Raw genomic sequence first — 22630 nt, forward strand, 5'->3', positions numbered from 1 at the left:
CAGTTGCTCATTCAGACTACCTGCCAGGGAGTCAAGCTCTTTGTTCAGGCAAATAGCTATTTATAACCAGGCTGGCTGTGGGGAAAGCCGTCCTACCTCCCGGAAACGTGATAACCAAACCTGTAAAGACAGCTTGTCAAGCTGGCGCTGAAATGGTGGAAGGAGGAGGAGCTGGACAGAGAACTGGCAAGTCAAAGCGAGATGAAGGGAACTGCTCTTCCAGGGTGCTTTCAGCCTGTGGTTCTGTAGGCAGGAGGGCAAATGGAAAGGCAGATTATGATTTGCAGCTTACATAGGATTTTGAACTGTTCCTAATTGGGACTGTACAGTCAAAGGAGAGAAGACAAGAGGAGAGCACAGCTCTCCTTTCTTTTTTTTTTTCTTTCTTCTTCTCCCTCTTATTTTTTTTAAAACTATCACCTTAAAACAGTTCCACTTTAATGCCTCACTGGAGCAGACAATATCACATTCACTTTAATACTGTCCTGGTTCCAGTTAGGACAGAGTTAAGTAGCTCATAGTAGCTGGTAGGGTGCTATGTTTTGGATTAGGATGAGAAGAGCGCTGATAACATGCTGATGTTTTAATTGTTGCAGAGCAGTGTTTACACCAGGCCAAGGACTTTTCGGCTTCTTGCTCTGTCCTGCCAGCGAGCAGGCTGGGGGTGCAGCAGGAGCTGGGAGGGGACAGACCCAGGACAGCTGACCCAAACTGGCCAAAGGGGTATTCCATACCATCTGACGTCATGCTAAACAATATATAGGGGTGGCTGGCCGGGGTGGGGGGGGCCGGCTGCTCGGGAATAGGCTGGGCATCGGTCAGCGGGTGGTGAGCAATTGCATTGTGCATCACTTGTTTTCTTACACATTATTATTGTTAATACTATTACCATTATCACTATTATTATTATTATTGTTATTATTATTTTCCTGTCTTAATAAACCGTCTTTATCTCAACTCACAGGCTTCACTTTCCCGTTTCTCTCCCCCCATCCCAGAGAGGGAGGGGGGAGGGTGAGCGAACGGCTGTGTGGTGTTTAGCTGCCAGCCGGGTTAAACCACAACAAATACCAATTAAATTTAACCAGGTTTTTACTTAGATGTAACTACAGAACTTTCTTCCAAACAAATCAAACAAGACTTAATACGTTAGAAACGTGACAGATTACAGCACAGGAACTTAAAAACTTACGCCAAAAAAAGGCTCATGATCTACCCTGTACGAGATCTATTAATGCATGCAAATTACCTATACACTGAGAAACCAGTGTACATTTTTGACCATTATAAATATTTGTAGTCTCAGCTATCTGGCCTTTTAGCTTCTGGTAAACCATTCTGTCTGCAGCCCATGTAACACAGACCTGGCAATCCCACGCGTTCTTCCTGCACAAAATAGCATTGCCCATGCTCAGCTATGGCGGAGATGACTTGCTGCCATGGGAAACCAGGGAAGGGGATCCTTCCTGGAGCAAGGCTTATGCAAACTCGACACTGATGCGTTACTACAAACCTAGAGAGTGGTCTAGTAATAATTTTAGATTAATAAATACCATTTCCCTTGGAGATAGGCACACAGCAACCCCTCAGGCACAGACGTTCCTGTGACTTGCAATTAGAAGGAGAAAAGGCAATACTTGTGCATGCATCCAGATATGTTTAAAACAAATACTGAAAATGTTTGACTTCTGTGTTTACTATTTACTTGTAATTTTATTAACAACCAATAAGAAGGTGGAAAATAACATTTCTTTTGGCATCGGTTTGGTTTCCTTTGTGTTTGTAAGCAACTCCCACTGCCTCCACTACAAAAGACAACAAAGCTTCTTCTGGATGCCCCACAACACTGCACTACCAGCTTCCAGCTCCCGCTGCAACACGTGGGAGTTTCCCTATTCATTTCAGTGGGAAGTCTGAGCAATCAGCACCTCAGAATACTAATTAACTTCCATGAGTCACCTCAGCTTTGGCCTAAGTTGACTTGTCCAACATCAGGAGCACAAGTTTATTGGCACTGACTACAAGATTCAAAGAGCCTCTTCTACCTCCTGATATAATTTCAACTAAGACCTGCTGTAGCCGAGTGCTTCAGGATTGGAAAGCCTCTGAAGTTTATGGGGCTGCTAACAGGTATACAGCTAGACTCTTTCTTCAGCAGCTTGCTGGAACAGGTCCCAGGTTCTGCTGCAGCAAACCAGGGTTCATGGTAGCACAACATCCCTGCAAACCCACAAAACCCAAATACAGCCGTAAGGGTTTTTGTCTTTGAGGGTCTTTGACCAAGAAAGATAAATGCAACAATCCAGACTATTTTATGCACAAGTCATCCTGGCATAACTGCTTTCTGGGGTAGGATCTGAGGATTCAGACTTTCCAGGTAGATTCATGTTTATATACCCAATTCAGAGAACATTTTTATCTGATAACTTTAAAAAAGGCTGAATTTGAAGGCTAAATATTTATAATGTTTCAAAACACCTCATATTTCTGCCAGGAATCAATTTCCTAAACTGCACTGAACACAGACACTGTATTTCTAGTACACATTTTCAGACTCTCACCTTGATTTTTCCACCTCATCTACCATGGCAAATAGTTGCGATAACACCAGCAACAAAAGTCTACTAATCTACTCCATACTAAATAACTAAGGAAAAAAAAAACCCACAGCGAGCTGAATTGGCATTCATTATTCTAGTTGTTTCGTATCTTTAAATGATTCTGGTAAATCGATAAAGCTCTGCAAAGTGGCTGTTGTCTGCTGATTTCTAACTCTAGTGAGTGGCATCCACTCTTTAGTGCACCACACACTTGCTGTGTAGCCATTAGATGAAAGCACTATCACCTGTCAAACAAACTGCTAGAACTGTGATAAATTAATGATCAAATAGTACAGTCTGATGTACAGTAGCAGTGCCGAGGCTAGTTACAACCAGGCCTCATGCTTTAAAAATGTAGCTGACATTAAAAAAAAATCAGCCCTTAAAGAAAAATGTCACACAGCTTTTCAAAAAAATATCTATTTAAAAAATGACCACATACTGATATTCCAGGATTTGTTTTTTTCTTAAAAAAAAAAAAAAAAAAAGAAAAAAAAAGTAGTGAATGTGCTGTAAAACCTTTCTGTGTCCTATGGATTTTCAAGGCAAGCAACAACGCGCAGCTAAGCAGAGAGGATGCTTGTGTTTTTTTGGTAAGTAGTGCTGTGTACAAATGTGTACCTCAGAGGAATCCTCTGGTGTGTCACGGACAGAGCTCTTGTTTGCAAGGGAAATGTCCTGAGTTCTTTTTTCCCTCCGTAATGCTTTTGATTTTTGACATCATGGGTAAAATATTTCAAGGGAGCTCCATATCACTTCTAAATATAAACAATACAAAATAAGCCTTTGCTTTTGAAGCACTTGACATCCTTTGAGCTTTGAATTTCGACTCCTAATAACTCTTGATGCTCACTGCATTAATGTATAAAGTCCTTTTTGTGAGCTAGAAATGGTTCCTCATGTCCCTCCTGCCATTGGCTTTATGAGCTTAATTTATTCTTTTTAATATAAAATCTCATTACCTGAACATGACACCACCACTTCCATTTTATCTTTGATATAAGAACAGAGAGAAACCAAAATCAAACCCTTAAATAAAGTCTGTAATCATCCCTCACTTTCTCTTGCTTTTCAAATTTCTAAACAAAATTAAGTAAAAATACCTTCCAGGGCACACTAAGAAATGTAAAGAGTGAGAGGAAAAAAAAGAAAATTACTTTATAGTGAACTAACAAGGGACATAATTACTTACACAAGCAGCATATCTTCTTCTTGATGATATTCCTTCATGTTTATTTTGCTATATTTGTGAAAGCTGAGGAGTGCCTAGGAAGAATGGATGTGCTGGAAAGCTTGATCTGTTGAAGTAAGTCCTGAACAAAGAGTTGCTTAACCTTTGGCAAAGCATTTCTTTTTTTTTTTTTTTTTTTGCTAAACTTTATTTTCCCAACAGGCATTTAATAGACTTAAAAATACGTATCAATGGATTTTTTTTTTTAATAAATCAAAATAATTAGGAATAAGCAAGCTCTGAGATAACTCAAAGAGACTGAGGATTGAGTAAGGACTTCTCAAGTCCCAATTTTAACAGAAAATTGGAATGATCACTGGATTAGCACATGAAAGCATCAGTTCCATGCACTTATGGCAGTTCCTTTATGTTGTTGTTGTTAGAGATGTGACTTAAGCACTGACTTAAATTATAAATTTGGCAGGGATCAAACTCCATGATCTAATTATGTCTTATGGCTTTCACTGAATGTTGAGGTAGAGCTGGTTGTAAAGAGAAGGACTTTTCACAAGGAACTTGTTTTTCACCACAACCCACATCCCAGATCCTACAGGATCCCTACTTCCTGCCCGTTCACATGGAAGCCTCCAGCCAACAAATAAAGGTTTACATCCCCTAGAAAACTCTATTTTAACTGTGAAGTGTCAACTACTCCCTCAGAGAGCCTAAGACTTGTAAATATTTTAACTCCTGTGCTGTGCTTTTTCCTCTGATACCAACAATAATCAGGATCATGTTCATCTGAGGCTGCCATGCTGCATCTATTGCTGGAGCATCAGATAGAATGACTGAGAAAACCACGCTATTTGGTTCATGTTGCTGAAGCTTAATTTCAGGTTAATCCTATTCCCTACTCAAGCCTAACTCAATGCGTTGGGATTAAAGTGTTTTAAAACAAAAACGACTTCAAACATTTCGTGTATCAGCACTAGGAACCTGGATTTTGCTCTCTCACCGGTGGAAGAATAGATGAATCCCACTGAAAATAAAAGGCGTGCAAATGGATGAGAGCGAATTAGGCTCCAAGAACTCTCCATCCAATTGCATTGGGAAAAGAAGGAAGCTTGTTAAGGGGGCTGAGAAATTGATATGCTGTTGAATATAGATCGGATACATTGATTCTGATGTACAGACATACACTACAATAATTATATGAAAGGCTACAACACTTGGGAATTAAACCATCTTAGATCACTTGAGCTCATTTTGTCATTTATCCTTTGTTTATTTTTACAGTATTACTAAGTAGTCTTACATTTAATTAAGCATACTCATAACGTTCCTTCAATTAGATAAATAATGCAGCTGCTTCCTCCATCATGAGGATGGAGAAAACAAGATAATGTAATATTTATTTTTATTCTGCTTTTCTTAGTCGGACACTTTACATCAAAACACACACAGCTGGAAGGTCTATCAGTAGAATTTTCAATCTATATAGACACTAAAAGCAGCAAATATTAACTACTTAACAATGATCATCTGTTTGTGTTAAAAATTTTGGCAGAACAGGTAAGGGCAGATTGAAAGCAGCTTTAGGAAAATGTTTTATTAACTGACTCTACAGTTATGAAATCCTTCAAGATAAATATCGCAGATAGTAAAAGCTAGTTTAAACCACTGATTTGAAACTCTTACAGGAGGTTGATGGTTTTTTAAATAAGTAGCAATTAGTCTGAAATAATCCATTTATCTCCTCTGCAAGTGACTGAAATAAAGAGAAATTAGATAAAACTACATGCAGAGAAACAACTAAGTGATAACAGGAATGCAATCAGATAGTACTGAACAAAAATTACAAAGGCAGGGCAATAATATATAGTTCATTTACTTATTGGAGGCTTTGATTCATTCCCTGTGGTAATTGTAAAATTTAATAATATCTGTATACTTACAGCGTTCTGAAAAAAGCACTACCATTACACATTGTTATCCCTGTAGGTTGGATGACAAATGCCTGGGGCAATACTACCATCAAAGCATGTGACATACCCAACATGGATCTTCTAATCTTCATAGGGACGACAACTGTCACTTTTAAAGTGCATGGCAAATGAAGAGGGCGTAAGAAAGGAAACTTCTAATTTTTTTTTCTTTTTTTTTCGGATGTCAGTGGTAGGAACTCTTTAAGTCTAAACCATACTTTAAAATTGCAGTAGCAAAACCCAGGTAATTCACTTGAACAGCTGTATAGATTTCTTAATGCTTAAAAAGTGCTGTCCAGGCTGGGAATAACCATCTGTTCCTTCGAGAACTCATACTCTCTTAGCTAATATATACAGCTAATACACTCTATAGCTTATATGGGAAAAATAGATCAATGACTGCCAAAGGAAGGTATGCACCGTTCCAGCAAACAGCTCTGTTTAAAACTTCGTGAGGTTTGTTGTGTGTGTTTTGTTTTTTGTGTTGTTTTTTTTTTTTCCCTTGATGGTAACTAATATATTTTAGGCTCTGCAAATTAAATGAAGAAGCAGCAGTCTGTTGATTTCCATTAGCATTTTTTTTGCTCATGTAATTTTAAGCACTAGCACTTGTCTGGTTCTCTTAGCTTCCCTGTGCTACAGAACGTGGCACAGACGGTGCGAATCACCCACCCCAGTAGTTTGAATAGGAATGTCACTTTAATGTTCAACATGGAGTTTTGTTCTTAACAGTTTTTCTCATTATAGCAAGACTCAGTACTGTGAGACACCTTTTGTTATGTATATACGAACAAAAGCAGTCAGAACAAATTTAGTACACTGGGCAAGGGAACTACAAGTTGACAACAGATAATAGACAAGATACCCAGTACTGGATTTAATCTGCTCTTAAATTTTGTCTTCTTGGGACTACATAATACATCGGTCAGACAGATTAGTGTCATATGCTTTCAGACAAAAAAGCTAATGCAATCTAGATAAAACAACAACAACAAAATAGAAAAACAAACAAAACAAAGCAAACCAAACAAAAAACAACAACCAAACCACAACAACCAAAAAAACCATAAACCCCCTGAACCATGATTTCAAGAAATCTTTATTCTAAGAGCTCCTAAAATAAGTGGATGGCAGTTTCCCATGGCAGCTATCATTGTGTAAATACAGACCTCATACAGAGTCTGAGTCATTTCTTCTGTGACTAGTGCAGTGAAAGTGTAGTCCAGGAAAGAGACTAATGAAATTAGAGCAGTTAATGACACCTGAAAACACAGGCTATTTTACTTCCATGAAGTGGCACTAGAATCAGCAATCAAATCTACATCCAGCAGCCTTTCCCTGTATTGTACCCTAAAAGTAGGGGGCTTGTTATACCCACTTGGATTCCTTCCACTGATTTCAGCAAAATGATGACTAGTCCAATGTGTTTCTGCAAATAGCAGATACAGTTAGCCATTAAATGTTTTTGTTTGAGCTGTGGTAAAAATAGTGATAAAAGAAACCACCTTTCATGGGAACTTCCTTCTCTTACCTAAAATTCCTTTTCTTAAAAATAAGAATAATAATTAAAAAAAACAATCCAGAATAGCAGAGACAACAGAGACATTTTCATTTTGGATCAGGTATGAAATTCCCAAAGAGTATAGGTTGGTAATTTTTTTTTTTTTAATGTAGTATAGCACTGAGAGATGGGACAGACTTAGACCTGTCATCGGATGCTGGGATGTGCAAAATTTTAGAAACTCACAAGGGCTTTCACTGCTTCTGGTCATCACAGCTTGCACAATGGGCTCCCACTGCTAAGCAGAGCCTCTGGGTTCTGCTGTCATAAAAAATACTAAATAGTAACAAAAAACAAATATACTTATATTGAACTTTTAAAATACATACCTGGAATTTAATACAGTCTGCATTTCATTAGTTTTAACCCGGATTGGCTTCACTTGAATAAAGTGAGCAGATATGACCATTTCAGAATGAAAAGCCTGAAGAATACAGGAAAGCTATCTAAAAAAACCTCCCCCAAATCCTTGCATGTAAAACTCAAGTTTTTTAGCTGATTTATCATTTCAAAACAGCTTCATATGAAGATGCCGGTTGCATCTGATGTGGAGGTCAGAGACATTGCTATCTGGGGCCAAGAGAGCACAGCAGAAGTATCCTTAAACCCAGGAACTCTGAGCAAGGTCGGGTTTGACTGCCAGCCAGCTGTCACCCGCCAGCACCCACCAACCTGGGAAGGTTCAAATTCCCAGAGCCAGGGCTTTTCCAGTCAGCTGAAGCCAGTATTTCTAGGTAAATCTGCAGTACACAGACTGATAGATGCTGTGCAGAGTGTCAGCAGCTGGCGCTTTTCACTGCTTAAGGGTCAGGGTATTCACACCCTGAAAACGTCCAGGAGGGCAGCACAGGCATAAGTGACTGCTGGCAGGGAGAAAGCACAGAGAATAAATAGAAGGAAGGAACACTGACATGTGCCTGTTCACTGCCTGACCCACAAGTTATGCGTGGAAGAATACACACACCTATCTGATATATATATATATGTTCATTAATGAGAACCCAGTATATATTTTGGAGACATGATGCCAATATGCTTTAGGTTTAACTGACCCAACTCCACAGATCCCTCTGCCAGGCACCGCAATCATCCCAAACAGACTCCAAGCACACCTGGCCTTCTGTCTGTTTAGCTGCCTGAATTAAGCTTTGCATCCCTGAGCTCACGCTAACACACACGGTCCTGTTTGCCAGTGCCTGAATGGGACAGCATTAAAATTAACTAAGAAGGAAGCCTCTTATTAGACCTTCAGTGTTGCCAATTGCCCAAATTTTGTTTCAAATCTTATAGTACTGAATGCCTTCATTTAACCCCCTACTCCTTACGTGTTTAAGGCTAGAGAAGAAACTCAGCTTTCATGTAGGCTTCTAGCCCTATGCTTATACAATAGCCTGGAAAATGGCCAAATGTATACCAAAGAATCAAAAAAAGCCAAAAAGTGGATTCAAATCATTTTCACCTTCATAAAACTTAACTGAGAATGTTATGGAAAGCTATCCAGAAAATAACACTTCTGGAAATATCGCTGTAAGGACCTGCAATTTGATTTGGTACCGCAGTGAAATAACATTATGTTTCAAAATGAAAACTTTTCAGAGAGCCTGTTTTTCTGTTCTTGTATCAGCCAGTCCATCCTTGATGCAAGAAATGTTTTGTCAGAGTGCTACAGGAGGAGTTTCCAGGTTGAAGATGGATGCATGTTTTTATACACACGCTTAGTCAGTCTTCCCAGCTCTTTGGTGCTAGGTCCTAAATTATGATTTTTACACATTTGGGTTACTTTAAGGTTCACTTGGGAGCATAATTGCCAAAAAGTAGATTCAAATATCAACAATGTATTTCTGCAAACAAATCTGGAATTTCAAGTCACTGTCCAGAGGCCTTCTGCAGGGCCTTTTCCCTCGCCTGCAGTTTTGTGTTTTCTATTTACCGTGAGGCTGAGGTTTTAGGCAGTTTAAATTAGGAAAAAAAAAAAAAAAAGTGTTAAAAACCTGTTCTGGTGAACTACTTCAGCATCTGCCACCCTTCCTGTAGGATACTCATTGCACTGACAGAAATGCATAAGATACCTGATCTGGGAGTGAAATAAGGTAAATAGTCACAATTCTACATTACATAAAAACAGTCTTTTTTTCTCTTTTTTTTTTTCTTTTTCAGATATCAAGCAGCCAGGACATGTATTTTCTGATATTCCATCATCTTTTTAAAGAATCCTAAAGTGAACGCCACATCCTTACAACTGCGTTGATCATTCTGTAGACACCTGCATACTTCTCAATCACTCACTGACGTATTTGGCAGAGCCACCTGCAGATTTAGCCCTAAACTTTGACCAGCGTAAGACAAACACCATCAAAAATCACGGTGCAATATTTGAATTGCAGTGTGTAGGGCTCGGGAATGAACAGTAGCCTTTGAGAAGCACACCTTGCAAAGATCTCCCGTTGACTTGTGCAGTCTGGTGCTCTCTCGGCCACGAACATCCCCTGTGTCTGAACCTACTTTTCGTGTCCCCGTCTACCAGCTGGGGAGGACGCGGCACACACAGACAACGGCAACGCGCTGTTTGCTTCCTAAATCTCCCACACGGCGTTCTGACCAGATGCAGAAAGGTAACTTGATCCCAATTAATGAAAGTGACTGGGTCAGCCTGTCACCTCCCATGCTCTTTATGTGCTGTTCAGACATCTATACGCTTATTAAAACCTCAGGCACTCTACATAAGCTCTGCCTTGAAACCAGTTGCCAGAGGCATCACTGCTCAGAACCTGTCTACAGGTTTCTTGGTTTCAGATCTGACATCACATAAACCTCTCTTATCCGCCTTGGCAGCGCAGATCAGATGAAAAGCGGCCCCATCCTCACAGAATAATACTCACAAAAAGGATGGAGGCACACAATAATAAACATTTCACTGCTGTTGTTCTTCACAAATGTACCTCGCTGCTAACACGCTCCAAGGTTAGAAAATGCCTGCAACACTTCACAAACCTCTCTTATTACTTTTAGCAGATTTAGAGCAGGGAACTTTTTACCAGAAGCTTTTTTTTCCAACTAATTGTCTCTATACTGTTTAAGGCAAAGCTGGAGCACAAGCGGTAACAACAAACGATATCTGGAAAAAAATTAGCTCCTGAAGAGTTCTGGCCATGCAGCTCATTTGATGATTACTGCCCGGGTTTCTCTCACTGGTTTTGACCAGGCATCAGTCACTTGGCATCACTTTTGCTCCGTAACAGGATCGGTACCTACCATCATTCATTACGCAGTATGGATTGGCAGTCAAAACCCAAATCTAGAGGTGCCAAGAGGAGTGCAATGACTTTGACAAAAAGAAGAAAGCGCTTTGAGGTAGCTGCCTTCCTAATGCTTGCTCCATCCATTCGGACTCAGAGCTACTCGATATCCAAACACACCCGCCTGGCAGCCCAAAGCCTCCTCTTCCTCCACAGCAGCCCAGAGCCACTGCTTGGCGGCCCCTCAGTGGCACTCACACCTCTAGCAACAACACAACAGAGCCCGCAGCTTCAGAAAGCAGCTTCCCAAAAACGCCCGCCTTGTAACCTGCTCCTGCTGCTCCCAACACGAGGCCCTAGAACAACGGCCAATCCATCTTCAAGAGATTAAGCTTTTCTTTTTTTTTTTTTTTTATATGGCATACAGTGTAACATTCGGGATAGGCACATAAGAAGAACAAATGGTCTCTTAAAAAGGCTTTGAACTTTATTTCTTCTTCAAAGTTTGGCTCTTGGAGGAAGTGGTTTAATAACTGAACTTGCCAGCACAGGCAGGAAATAGTATTTCCTATGGACAACCTGGCACCGAAATGAGATTGCAGCAGGAAGAGTTTCTGATTTCCTTTAAAAAATGCAGTGGGCTGGGAAGAGCAAAGCACTGCCTTGGAAGGGAGTTCACTCATTTGGGTTTGCAATTGCTGATTCAGAGAAAGAGTTCGGATCTGCTCTGAAATAAAAATCAAAGGTACAGGAGCCTTTACAAGCACTGAGTGATAGGGACGGCTGGAGCTCTCCAGCTTTAACAAGAACCCGTGTTCATTATTATCAGAATTTCCTCTTCTTTTGCAGGCTTATCCACAGACTGGCTAATGGCTTTCCATAAATACTAACAAGTGCTGCCTTAAGGCTTTGTTGTGCTGCACAACATTAAGCAACAACAATAGGGAACAGCTGCTCCCGAATAGCTGCATAGTTAATTACACCATATACCTACAGTATGTCTCCATGCCATACAGCGAGAGAGCTATTGCACATGTACCATTCATACATCGATGGAAGACATTCAAGACGGCCCAACACATTCCAAGCAAAACAAATGGGAACCAGACTCAGATGCTCACCCTGCCCATGCTGCAGGAGACATGAAAAGCAAAACAAATTAATGTTACAGCAATAACGGTATCATCGGAACAGAATAAGATTGCATGTATTTTTTTATTTGTGTGCCTATCTTTAAAATAAGTATTAGACGGTCTAACATCTGGTTTGTCAAATAAGTTTGTCAGGTATTTCACAGATGTGTAATACTTTTATTTTTACAATCTGGAATAATCACAATCTGGCATACAAAGAAATAGCTTTCATAATCACGTTCCTCACCCAAATACGTCCCAATCTCCAAGATATGCACATGAAACATTTAAATTAAGAAATAACTCTAGGATGATAAAAACTATACATATAAGTGGTTTATATTACAATTTATAACAGGCACATTTTCTCAGATCTTGGCTTTCTTTAATAACTTTTCAATTCTTAAGCCCAGCTGGAAGCCTAAAAATAGGCAATAGAAAATTGGCATGTTTTGTTTAAGGTAATTGAAAGGATACCATGTTAATCTTACCACGGCCAGGTTAGAGCAGTTCTGCAAGTCTCCAGAAGAAAGAATTTACAGCATTTACAACGTACATGTTGGCAACAAATGCAGCCATTTAATGGGGGATTTGAAATGGCAAATTAATCTCGTCTCTTCTGTTCTCACGCTTGACCAAGATTACCCACATTTCTCTTGCATGCCCTCCCTTCTCAGCCTGTCCCCTGGCTCTGCCCCGCTTCTGTTATTGTCCTGCCACCCGAGCATCTTGCAAGACACTTGAACAGCAGGCATCCAAAGGCAAACACAACAGCAACAGTCAGCTGGAGGAGGAAAGAACACAGCTCCTTGCACAACCCTAAGTCTATCGGGGATTTACTTCTAACCCAACCTTTTCAGCGGCTCACTGTGCAGCTAGGAAAGCCAGCTCACCTTTATGGGCCTCAGTTTCTATACACCTAGTATGATGCTTGTGATAATGGTCTTCATAAAGGCCTTCATAAAGAGATGCTTTGTGACCTCTGTATAACAGCTAGTTGCCATAGGAATTTTATTTGTGTGTTTATTTGAACATACATTTATTCTCCTAGATTCCTGGAGAATAAAGAAAAATAAAATAAAAAGATCGCGGTCTGTTTAAATTCCTGAGATAAAAGTAATCTAATTGCTCTTGAGTCATTCCACTGAAACCTGAACTGTGAATTAATCGCCTTGCCATCAGTCAGTGAAATTAATTTCAAGCAGTCATCTGGTTTTCAGAGGCTTTGTTACAATAAAAGCAAAGCACGAGTACTTAGGGGCCGATGATGCAGACATCAGGTGAAACAAACATCCTAGGCGTCACAGCAAGGCCACGCACGAGATCCAGCTCCGTTAGCACAAGGCTGCCATCGTGGCTGCAGTGCTGGTCCCGGCGTGTTGGCAGGGCTGGCAAGAGGCGAGTCGCTGCCGCGGGCCCTGCAGTGCTAGCTCGGGGTCATGAACTTCTCCCTGACCTCTCTCTAATTCCAGACTTCGTGGTTTTTCAGCGATTTAAAATTCTAGTTTGAATGTGTATATATACATCTGTGTGTATACATATGCATATGTATATATAAACTCCGCTGTGCTAAAATTAGGTTCTCTGCAGCTGAAGTGACCAAGGGACAAAAGTAGCTCTCATTTTACGCTCTGCTAGAGGCCAAAAAAACATCGTCTTCCTGCTCAGCCTTACTAAAAGCAGCTTACTGTAAACACGACAGGGCAGAGGCACTACTGTCTCAGGATACGGCTGCATGGCTCAGCTGTTGGTGTGAACACGTTCCTTCTGGTCACCGCAGTGCCCGACGCAGAGCTGGCACTGCTGTCCCTGCGATGCTCTGCAGGTGCTGGGTAAGGTGAGCCAGTGGCACACAGCCCACCACATCCCTGGCCATAGGCAGGGACTTAAGGAACAGTGAGGACAAATCCCTCCCGGGTGGGATGTAGGTCCCTCTGAACTAGATTTCCCTTTGTTTGGGAAATCCAGATCGTCCCTTTCCTCAAGAAGTGTGCTGCACCTACTGGCACAGATGAGAGCCTCTGCTCAGTACTCACGCTCAGCTCCTAATTGCAAGTTTTTCTAGGGGGTAGCACTGATTTGTCCTCCCTGCTCAGGGTCAACAGGTGCTCAGATGCAGCATTTATGAGCCCTGTTACAGGCACATCGATAGGAACAGACATTAAATGAAGAACCTATATACAGGCAGCTGAACCTCTCCTGTAATCAAGTAAGAAACAAGATTCCCCGGATAACATAGTTGCATGCTACTGGCCTTTGTTTTCACTTTCTTATGAAGTAGCAACTGAAACTACAACAGAGATCTCCCTGCCTTGGCTGACAGTCATACAGAGCAAAAAGGGACAGGAATATCCACAGCCCTAGTCTGATACAGAATGAGACAAGGCATCTCGTTCCTGGTTCCCTGGAATAATTTAAGACGCTGACAAATAACACATAAAATAGTGAATTCAAAAAGAGAGCTGGAGCAGTTAAAGACAGCTGTATTTTCCTAACCATCTTCCTGCAAGAACAGCCAGGAACCCCACGACATTTACTGTTTGATGCTAGCACAAGATGGCAAAGAGATGCAAAGAAGTTTCCTCGTTGGCACTGCAGAGCTGCCCCTCTGACGACCAGCAGTTTGCTACAGTTTTTAGACTGGCTTTGAGGATTGACCTTTTACCATTCATAAAAACTCAGCATTATAACCATGCAAGTCCTCTGAGCTTCCAAATATTTTTATGCAAGCAGGCCAGGATTTCTTACTTTGGCAACTTAATATTTGCTCGGGGTTGCAATTTAAAATACACTCCGTTTCTTTTATTAGGCTGAGGTCCTCTGGTTACGAGGATGAATCACGCCATCATTCTTCCAAAGACAGGCTGGGCCTACTTTAAGCTCCAAGCACATACCTCTGCACGGCTCAAATGCTACGGATCCACAATTAGCATGCGAGACTTGTTGCCCGAAGATACTGTAGAGACCAGGAGTATTAACAGGTTCAAAGCAGGATTAGACAAATCCACGCGGGATAACGGTCCATCGGAGGACAACTAACCACTATTACCTGAAACCCGCAGAAGAGGCCGGTGCTGCACTGCCGCCTGTCCCGTGTCGAAGCAGCTCCCTGCAGGTGACTGCTGGACACGGCTGAAAACAAGATGCTACCCTGGGCACAGTCTCGCAGCTCTTACAGAAAGCAGAAAACAGAACACGGCCACAAAACTATGAGACAGAAAATGAATACTGATAGGGATGAAGGTGGAGAAGCAAAATAAACAACAAAACCTAAAGTAAACCTTTATCAGAGCACAAAAAAAGCTGACTGTAAAAGCATGCCATCTCTTTCCTACCATTTTTTTCTTATGTTTCCCCTTTCTATTCCTCTTGGTCCTTGCTCCAAGGAGCCTTAGGTCAGACCTAGTTTTTATCCCTCAGCTGGTGATACAGCCTGGAAGGGGTTCGCCTTTCAGGATAGCTGCCCCAACCTTGTCTCCAGCACAGCCCCTGAAGCTGACCCCACCAAATCAGTTACCTCCCCCAGCCCACAACCTGTTGCTGCTTCATCTTCTGCCATTCAAATCTCATCCTGTGCTCCCAGCAAATGCTTTGCCTAATAGAAGGAGCCTGTTCCTGGCGGTTTTCTCATGGTACGTTAGTTCTTTTAATATGGTTGTTTCTTTACTTGCTACCACAGGCATTTAAAAGTACTTCATTTTGTGAACACGTTTTCTTTAGTAGATGGAAAACGTGCTTTTGAAGTATTTCTGGTTGGAAACATTTTCACAAGATAAAGAATACTTCAAGTGTGAATCTGTACCAACACAACGTTTTCATTAAAAGCAGACAAACAACAAAGTGCTTCACTGTTTGTTTGTGCCTTCATTACAGGCAACGTTTTCATGGAAAAAAAAGTCCTGCCCAGGTGCTCAAATAAATATACAAAAAATAAGAGTTACTTCTGGCTAAATCCAGAGTAAGTTATTTAAAGGTACAGGCGCTTCCTCCCAGTGCCAAGAAGTCAGAAATATAACTATGCCATGGTGCTAATGGGAGCAATTTGAAGGCTACCAAACCTGGGGAAGCAAACTAACCCACAAATGATCAGGGTCAGAGCTGTAGCAGCTATCCCAGTTCATTAGGCAAAGACAAATCAAAGCTTCCTACTTTTATTAGATTAAAAATGAAGCATTTACAGCAAATATGCAAACATGCTTTGGACAGAACAAAATATTGAATATCCCCTCTTAATTATTTGTATTACACAATAAATTTATACTTCTATTTGTAAAAACAGAAGTGTCATTTACAATATTTTAGTTAGCTATGATCACTAGGAAAATATGCCATTGAATTATGCCTTTTGGAGAAGTCAAAATATTTAATTTGGGAAGGGAGGGAACGGTGTTCAGTTTCTCTTCTCTCTGAAAATGTTTACCAAAATCAATGTAATTCGAGAAACCGTTCAGTCAACCCAAGCAGAATTATTTAGGGTAGGGGTCAGTACCAATCAAAATTAATCCAATTGTGCATTCTTTAAAGATAAGACTGTCTCTCTGATACTTTTTTTATTCATATCTCATAATTTCTATTGCTCTTTAAATCATGCAGCTCGAATGCCTGGCTTATATTCTTCTCCAGCTACTCAGGATGCAAAATTAGACATATTCTTTTGAATACATACATCCCTTGAGGGGCTGTGGGTGGATCTCACCACTGGATGCTACAAAATATCCCCAAATCAAGAGCTTTCTGTGTTAAACAATTCAAATCCCAGGAGACTATCCAGCCAATTTACCAAGTATAAATATAGTCCCTCTGCCATTCACGCTGAGCACAGTGAATTCAGCGCAAAATCCCAGAGGAACCAGAAGAAATATTTTAATGTTCAGCAGTAGTCTTTAATTTTGCATTCTAATCATGTCACTGACCACTTTTCTCTTTCCTCTTGAGGCAAGTGCCTTTCCTCAGAAGGAATGTTTTAGGGGCGATACCTCATACACCTTTTTCCTAAACATGCTGGCTGACCACAAGGCTGCCTCGCACTGGTGGAACATCGAATAGTGGATTCTTTCCTGACATATAACCGGTGGTGTATGAGCAACAAAATACCTACAGATAGGGCGCATTCCTAAAGGAAGCAGGACTTTATGCCTACACACGAGGTCATTCTATATTTCCCAGTATAAGGTCTTATTTCCAGTTCCTTATAGCTTTTAGACAAACTAGCCTGAAGTCTTCCATAACAAGGCTCTGCCTCAGGCTGTGTGTTTTTGAGAACTGCTCGTGTTACTAAGAAGGCAATAATCCATACTGCAGCTCAATTAGTAGTCAAAATGGCTGATGAAACCTGTAATGGTGTAATTACTGAAAATAAAAGTTTCTTGAGCTATCACAACAGACCTCTCAGATCACGATAGGGAACAGTCACGACGAAGAAACCTCCACTCCACTGCCTGTAAGGAAAGCCGGTAGGAGTTCGGCCTGAATAAAACATACAGAGGAAGGAAGAAATATTAGAATCAAATGCTCATATAAAAGCTTTGCTGCAACATCAATAATCTTCAAAGTGCTTAACGGGGGAGGCAGGCATGGCGATGCCTCGGACAGATGGGAGATGGAGGCCCAGTGCAGCGGTGCGGCTCCTCTCAGCCCAGCAGAAGGCAGCAGCACGAGCCTCTGAGGGTGCGCTGAGGTGCAGAAATATAAATACAGGTGCCCAGAAAGAGATGATGCTAAAAGCCCGAGAACGCAGGCAGGGTTGTTTTGCACTTGGAAACAAGTTGCACAATGCCTCGCGAGAGCTGATTGCTGCCTCCTGGGGAGCAAAAGAAAATTTCTCACTCGGAATAGCAACGATTGTTATCGCTGGGTGTGCAACTTTCCTAAAGTGAACAAATAAATACATCTGAGAATCAAAAGGTGTTCTAGTGAGTGGCATTTTTTGCAGGGAAAGAATACCAAAACCTAATGGAAAGGCAGTATGAATAGCATCATTGAGAGTGCATCACCATAAAGGAGGAACTCGGCGAGGAAGGGTTCAGCCAGTGACCCTACAGCCGCCTGGCTCGGTCCCCGCGGGACAGGCGGTGTCCTGGAGGGCTGGGACCCGTAAGCAAACCCCGCAGCAAACCCCAGCGGGCAGGCTGAACGGGGCTCCCGCCGGCGACAAGGGAGCGACCCAGCGCGGAGCCGAGGTGAGCTGAGCCGTAAATTAATTTAGCAAAGTAAGCAGACGCACAGGCGGGTCTGTGCTGGGCTGGCACGGGCGGCTATTTCCGAGCAGACGGTCACTTCCTCCTCCTGCCTGAAATGAGCCTCATCCCACTCAAAGTTTCCAAGCCTTTCATTAGTGGTTGTGTTAGTGTATAATAGCTATAATGAGAAGGCCATAAAAATCCAAAGTTAGCTGAGGGTCCTTAACCATTTTAAATATGGCTCTCTTTCCAGATTTTATTTAAACTTTAATGACTACCACATAGGATCAAGCAACAAGAAGCAACATTTGTATTACAGCTGTATTATTTAATTCCCATTAGCTAAAAATGCCAGGCTACTGGCCAGTAGCTCAGGAAAATAAGTGGTGACAGGTGAAAGAAAAATACCCTTCCTGTACCTCCTCAAGCCACTCCAAAGCCTGAGGCTCTGCAATGTCATTTACACCTAATGAAACCTAGTGTCAGGCAACACTATTTAACCAAATGCTATCCATTTCAGGGAAAAAAAAAAAAAAAGAAAGAAAAGAAAAGGAAAAAAAAAGGGCTTTCCTGCTTTTAAAGACATGGTGTTCTTTCTAGCCATAATTTCTACTGTCTAATCAAACCATGATAAAACTTATCCCTTTAGATTTGCTATTAACTTAGTTCTGCTTTTGATGGTGCACTTAATACCACCTTATATATTGTTGAATCTTGGTACTTGAAAGCTCTAATTTACTCTCTAGTTTGATACAAGAAACAGTTTTATTGGATAGTTTAAAATGTTTGGAATAATAATCACTACCCAAAGTTGATTATCCCTTTTAATTCTGAATCAAGCACAAAAGAAGCAGCACATTACCAATGTGCTTCATTACCAAATGGAGTATTTCAAAGGGCCTTTCATCCCTAATGGCCATACTATCATTTTTCAGTTTATTTTGAACAGTTTTTAGTAACACATTTAAGCACAGCAAATATAGAATAAAAACAGAGACTCGGTGCTTTCCACCACATACAGAGCTTTTGTACAGGTTTCAAGACAATGCCAGAAACTAAACTTAGCAGAGTGCAAATTCACATCGATCTGCCTGGCTTTTGGAAAAATAAATTTTCTTTCAATATCAATTAAAGTTAACAAAGTGAGATTTCAATCACGTTACTTAAATAAAAGGTCACAAGAAGCAGTTAAGAGGCGATAAATCACATGCACAACTATCACTTTCTTACTATGTGTTTGAAGAAAGGAAAGTAGTATATGAATTTTAAAAGATGACGTAATCAATTTTCATCAAACTCCTTTACCTGTAGTAATTTTCTTATTAGCTCATTAACTAAGCATGTCAGGTGTTTCACAAAATAAATAAGTAAATAAAAGTCAAACCCATTTAGGATTTGCAATCCAGATATCTGCTGCTTTGCAGTCCAGACCTGTGTGCCAAAACCAGTTGTATTGATTACAGGGGATTAAAATTATTTCTTAACATAGCAGCAGTAGAATCTGGCCCTGAGCAAAACTGCACTAAAAACTCAGAACATAAATTAGGAAAAACAGTCAATGAAATGAATATTCATGCTCTGTAACAGAATCAAAGAAACACTGGGTGGAAGAGACCTCTGGAGGTCTCAGGTCCAATTTCCCACTCAAAGCCCAGCTATCGCCAGCACTACGTTAGGTCAGCCATGGCTTTGTCTCATCGTTGAGAAATAAGAGAGAAATAAGTCTCCTAACATCCAACCAGAACCTCCCAATTCACGTCATTTTTAACTGCTGACCTTTTGCTATGTTTTCAACCCTGATGAGGAGATTTTGACCACTTCTTGCAGGTCACATACTCCACGCCCTGGTCCATCATGGTAGTCCTTTACAGTTCCTCCACTCCACATCCCTCCTGAACGGGGACGGGGAGGCGGGACGGGGAGATGACTGGGCTCACTACCCTGGGTGCAGCCCCACCAGCTCACAGAGAGAGGTAATGTTTGCTTCAGTCTGAACACAAACAGAACATGGTTGCATCTTTTGGGAATAAGACAAGTAACTGCCCTTTATGCAGCTCTTCACAGAACGTGCTTTGGAGGAGTCTTTCCACCCTGTGAACTGGCAGCTAGTAAGAGCAGATTTATATCATTCATGCGGGCAAGCTCAGATCCAAATACCAATTGGCATTTTTTGTTCTCTCACTATAGTTTGCTTGTCAAGTTCAATAAATGCAAGCAAACATGTTTTTTTAATGACTTTAACTTATGATACTGTGTAGGGTGGGAAGCACTGTACACATTTACAGATCCTTATCTCACCAACTGCACTTGGAGCAAACTGAAGAATGTTAAAAAATTAGTAACTTTTCCTGTAGGGTTGGAGAAAAGTGGAGATGATGTTGTATGCACTTTTGGAGTGCAGTCATGCATGGCTAACTAGTGCAGTCAGCTACCAGGATCAGACACACACATCTAAAAGGCTTCACACAGTCATGCGTTTGTAAGTTTTCTCATGTGCAAAAAAAAATTAAAAAAAAAGTAGGAATACGTGATTACGGCGCTGAATTTATAGAACTGACTGAGTCTCCCTCACACTAGAAATTCCTAAGGAGTATTTACGATCCCTAAATATTTGCAAAGGACAATGAGGTCTTTCAAAGAGGGATACTTTGGAATTTAAAATAAACATCCTATGACAGTATATTTAGAGAGTATCTGTAGAATGACAGCATTCTTGTGGTTAAAGCAGCAACCGGGGAATTGGGACTTGTGTTCGGTTCTTGGACTGGCCACAAATTTCCTCTGAGAGCCTGGATGTTAGTTTTCCTGTAGCTCTGCTCACACCAACCACAAGTACAGATAATCATGTTCCCTTTCACTTCCCTTTGCATTTGAAATCAAAAGCAATTAACGGACAACTTTTTCACAGTATGGGTTAAAAAAAAAAAAAAAAAAGCCTGTCAACCACAGCAAGGACATTCAGGCAATGGTTTTCCACAGGTTATGTGGGCTTCCCTTGCTTTGCACTGCCTCCACCAAGCTTCTCCCTTCCTACAGCTCACCAGGGTCAGGGAGAGTAGTTCCTGGGAAAATGCTGGTACAGCACCCAATGGGTGGAGAGAGTGGCCTTTTCTGAGCCTTTTTTAGGTCTAGAAAGAGGCTGACAGTTATTACGAGCTAGCAGGAGTGGACACAAAGCTGTTCCAAATGTAGGAGGAGTAGGTGGCTACACAGGTACGCACCCTGACCACACGCAGTGGGAACACGTGCCACACCAAGAACTGGCAACGGGAGAGGAAGAAGGGGCTAAAACCTTGTTTGTCTTCCAGTAAGTCTGTTCTAGAATAAGCCTGGTCCTTCAGCTGGACCCACCTGACTACAACACCTTGCTGGTTTAAATAACTGCTGCTGTGGTGGATTCAGTCAACTACGACTTGTGGACAACAGTGCCAAGTGTACAAGAACTCCTCACCCAGCCTTCATGCCATGCCTGCTTTCCTTCTTCTCTTTTCCCCTTTTGTCCCTCTTAGTTCAGTTCCTTTCTATTTCCTTCCATTTCTCTCTCCTTAACTCCAAAATCAAACTCTCTGCCTCTGCAAGAAACGGGCTTCCCATGACAGCCACAGGGCATTGCTTGCTTTGCTTACAGATCTTATTTCTCTTGCTTCTATCTTCTGTCTTCTCTTTCAGACTGGAACTTCACTGGCTCACAGCCTTCATGTAAAGCCTTACAAATAGGGTATGTCACAGCTGGCTGAGGCTTTGCAAAAACTTGATGCAACGTAGTAGACCTTAGACAATTATCCAGATAGCTGTTCCCTCACACCACCGATTAAGCCCTGAACTCACTTTGGAAGCAGATTACTAGCAAATGAACCAACAAAACCAGCATTACTTTAGCATAAATTTGCCTTCTTTATTCCCCTTGCCCATGGAGTTGCATAGCGACAGTCCCATAATTCTGAACACTTCCTGTAGGGAATAACGATGAATCCTTCCCCAAATGTGTAATTTGCGTTGTTAAATCCAATGTGTTCCCTTGGATTATAACAGTGCTGGACATAATTTCTGTATGGTTTCCAAATAATAATAATAAAAACCTAAAACATCAAGAACACATTTAGGGTTTGTATTCTCTGTTAACAAATAAGAGTTTCGAATTTCCTGGCATAATGATATATGAAAAGGAAACAATTGGAAAATGTATCCAAGTAAGGAAAAAAAAAGCCATTGGCTGCTATATTACAAGAAATCATACTTTGGCTTGAAATAAACACACACAGCACTTGTAAATGTCAATGAAAACTGTCGATGTGAATCTCAAGCTTCATAATAGTCCACAAGGATATTTAAAACCTTCAAATTCTATCCTGAGGCCTTTACCCTGTTCCTCTTTTTTCTTTTTTTTTTTTTTTTCTTTTTTAAAGTGAGAATCTGATTCATCAACATTAGGCAAAATGGCAGCAATTTCAGGTAACTAATCCATAAATGTTTAAGTGTGTTTTACAAATAACAGTATTAAAAGTTAAAAGTCAAATACCTCAAGTTTTCCTTGAATGGCATTTGTTTCATATCCAACAAGAGGAATCAAGAAAGGACGAAAAAAGTACTTTTGAAATAATTCATCTATGCATAACACAAACAAATTATTAGGAAAAACTGCCTAATTTTGTTTTCCAAGCTTCAATAAGAATGTGGAAGCCCTCGAAAATGTACATAAATAGTAAGGTATATGCTTAATACTATCAATAGCAGATAACAAGTTCTGGATTTCAAAGGCTTGGAG

General features: G+C 40.9%; 1 protein-coding gene across 2 annotated transcripts in view; it reads right to left on the bottom strand.

Moving 5' to 3' along the window:
• The window catches only part of LOC310905612 (uncharacterized protein), a 724478-nt gene that overhangs the window by 113315 nt on the left and 588533 nt on the right, over positions 1-22630 (bottom strand). Inside the window, exons 18-20 of one of the 2 annotated variants that reach the window (XM_083852137.1) lie at positions 17072-17152; positions 14736-14857; positions 121-243 (exon numbers count right to left, since the gene is read on the bottom strand). The exons of the other annotated variant lie outside the window; for it this stretch is intronic. Of the exons in view, the coding sequence (XP_083708263.1) occupies positions 121-243; positions 14736-14857; positions 17072-17152 (326 nt within the window). The remainder of the gene's footprint in view (positions 1-120; positions 244-14735; positions 14858-17071; positions 17153-22630) is intronic. 2 annotated transcript variants of the gene reach the window in all.

This window comes from Anser anser (genome assembly GCF_964211835.1).
Source record: "Anser anser genome assembly, chromosome: 11".
Taxonomy (NCBI): domain Eukaryota; kingdom Metazoa; phylum Chordata; class Aves; order Anseriformes; family Anatidae; genus Anser; species Anser anser.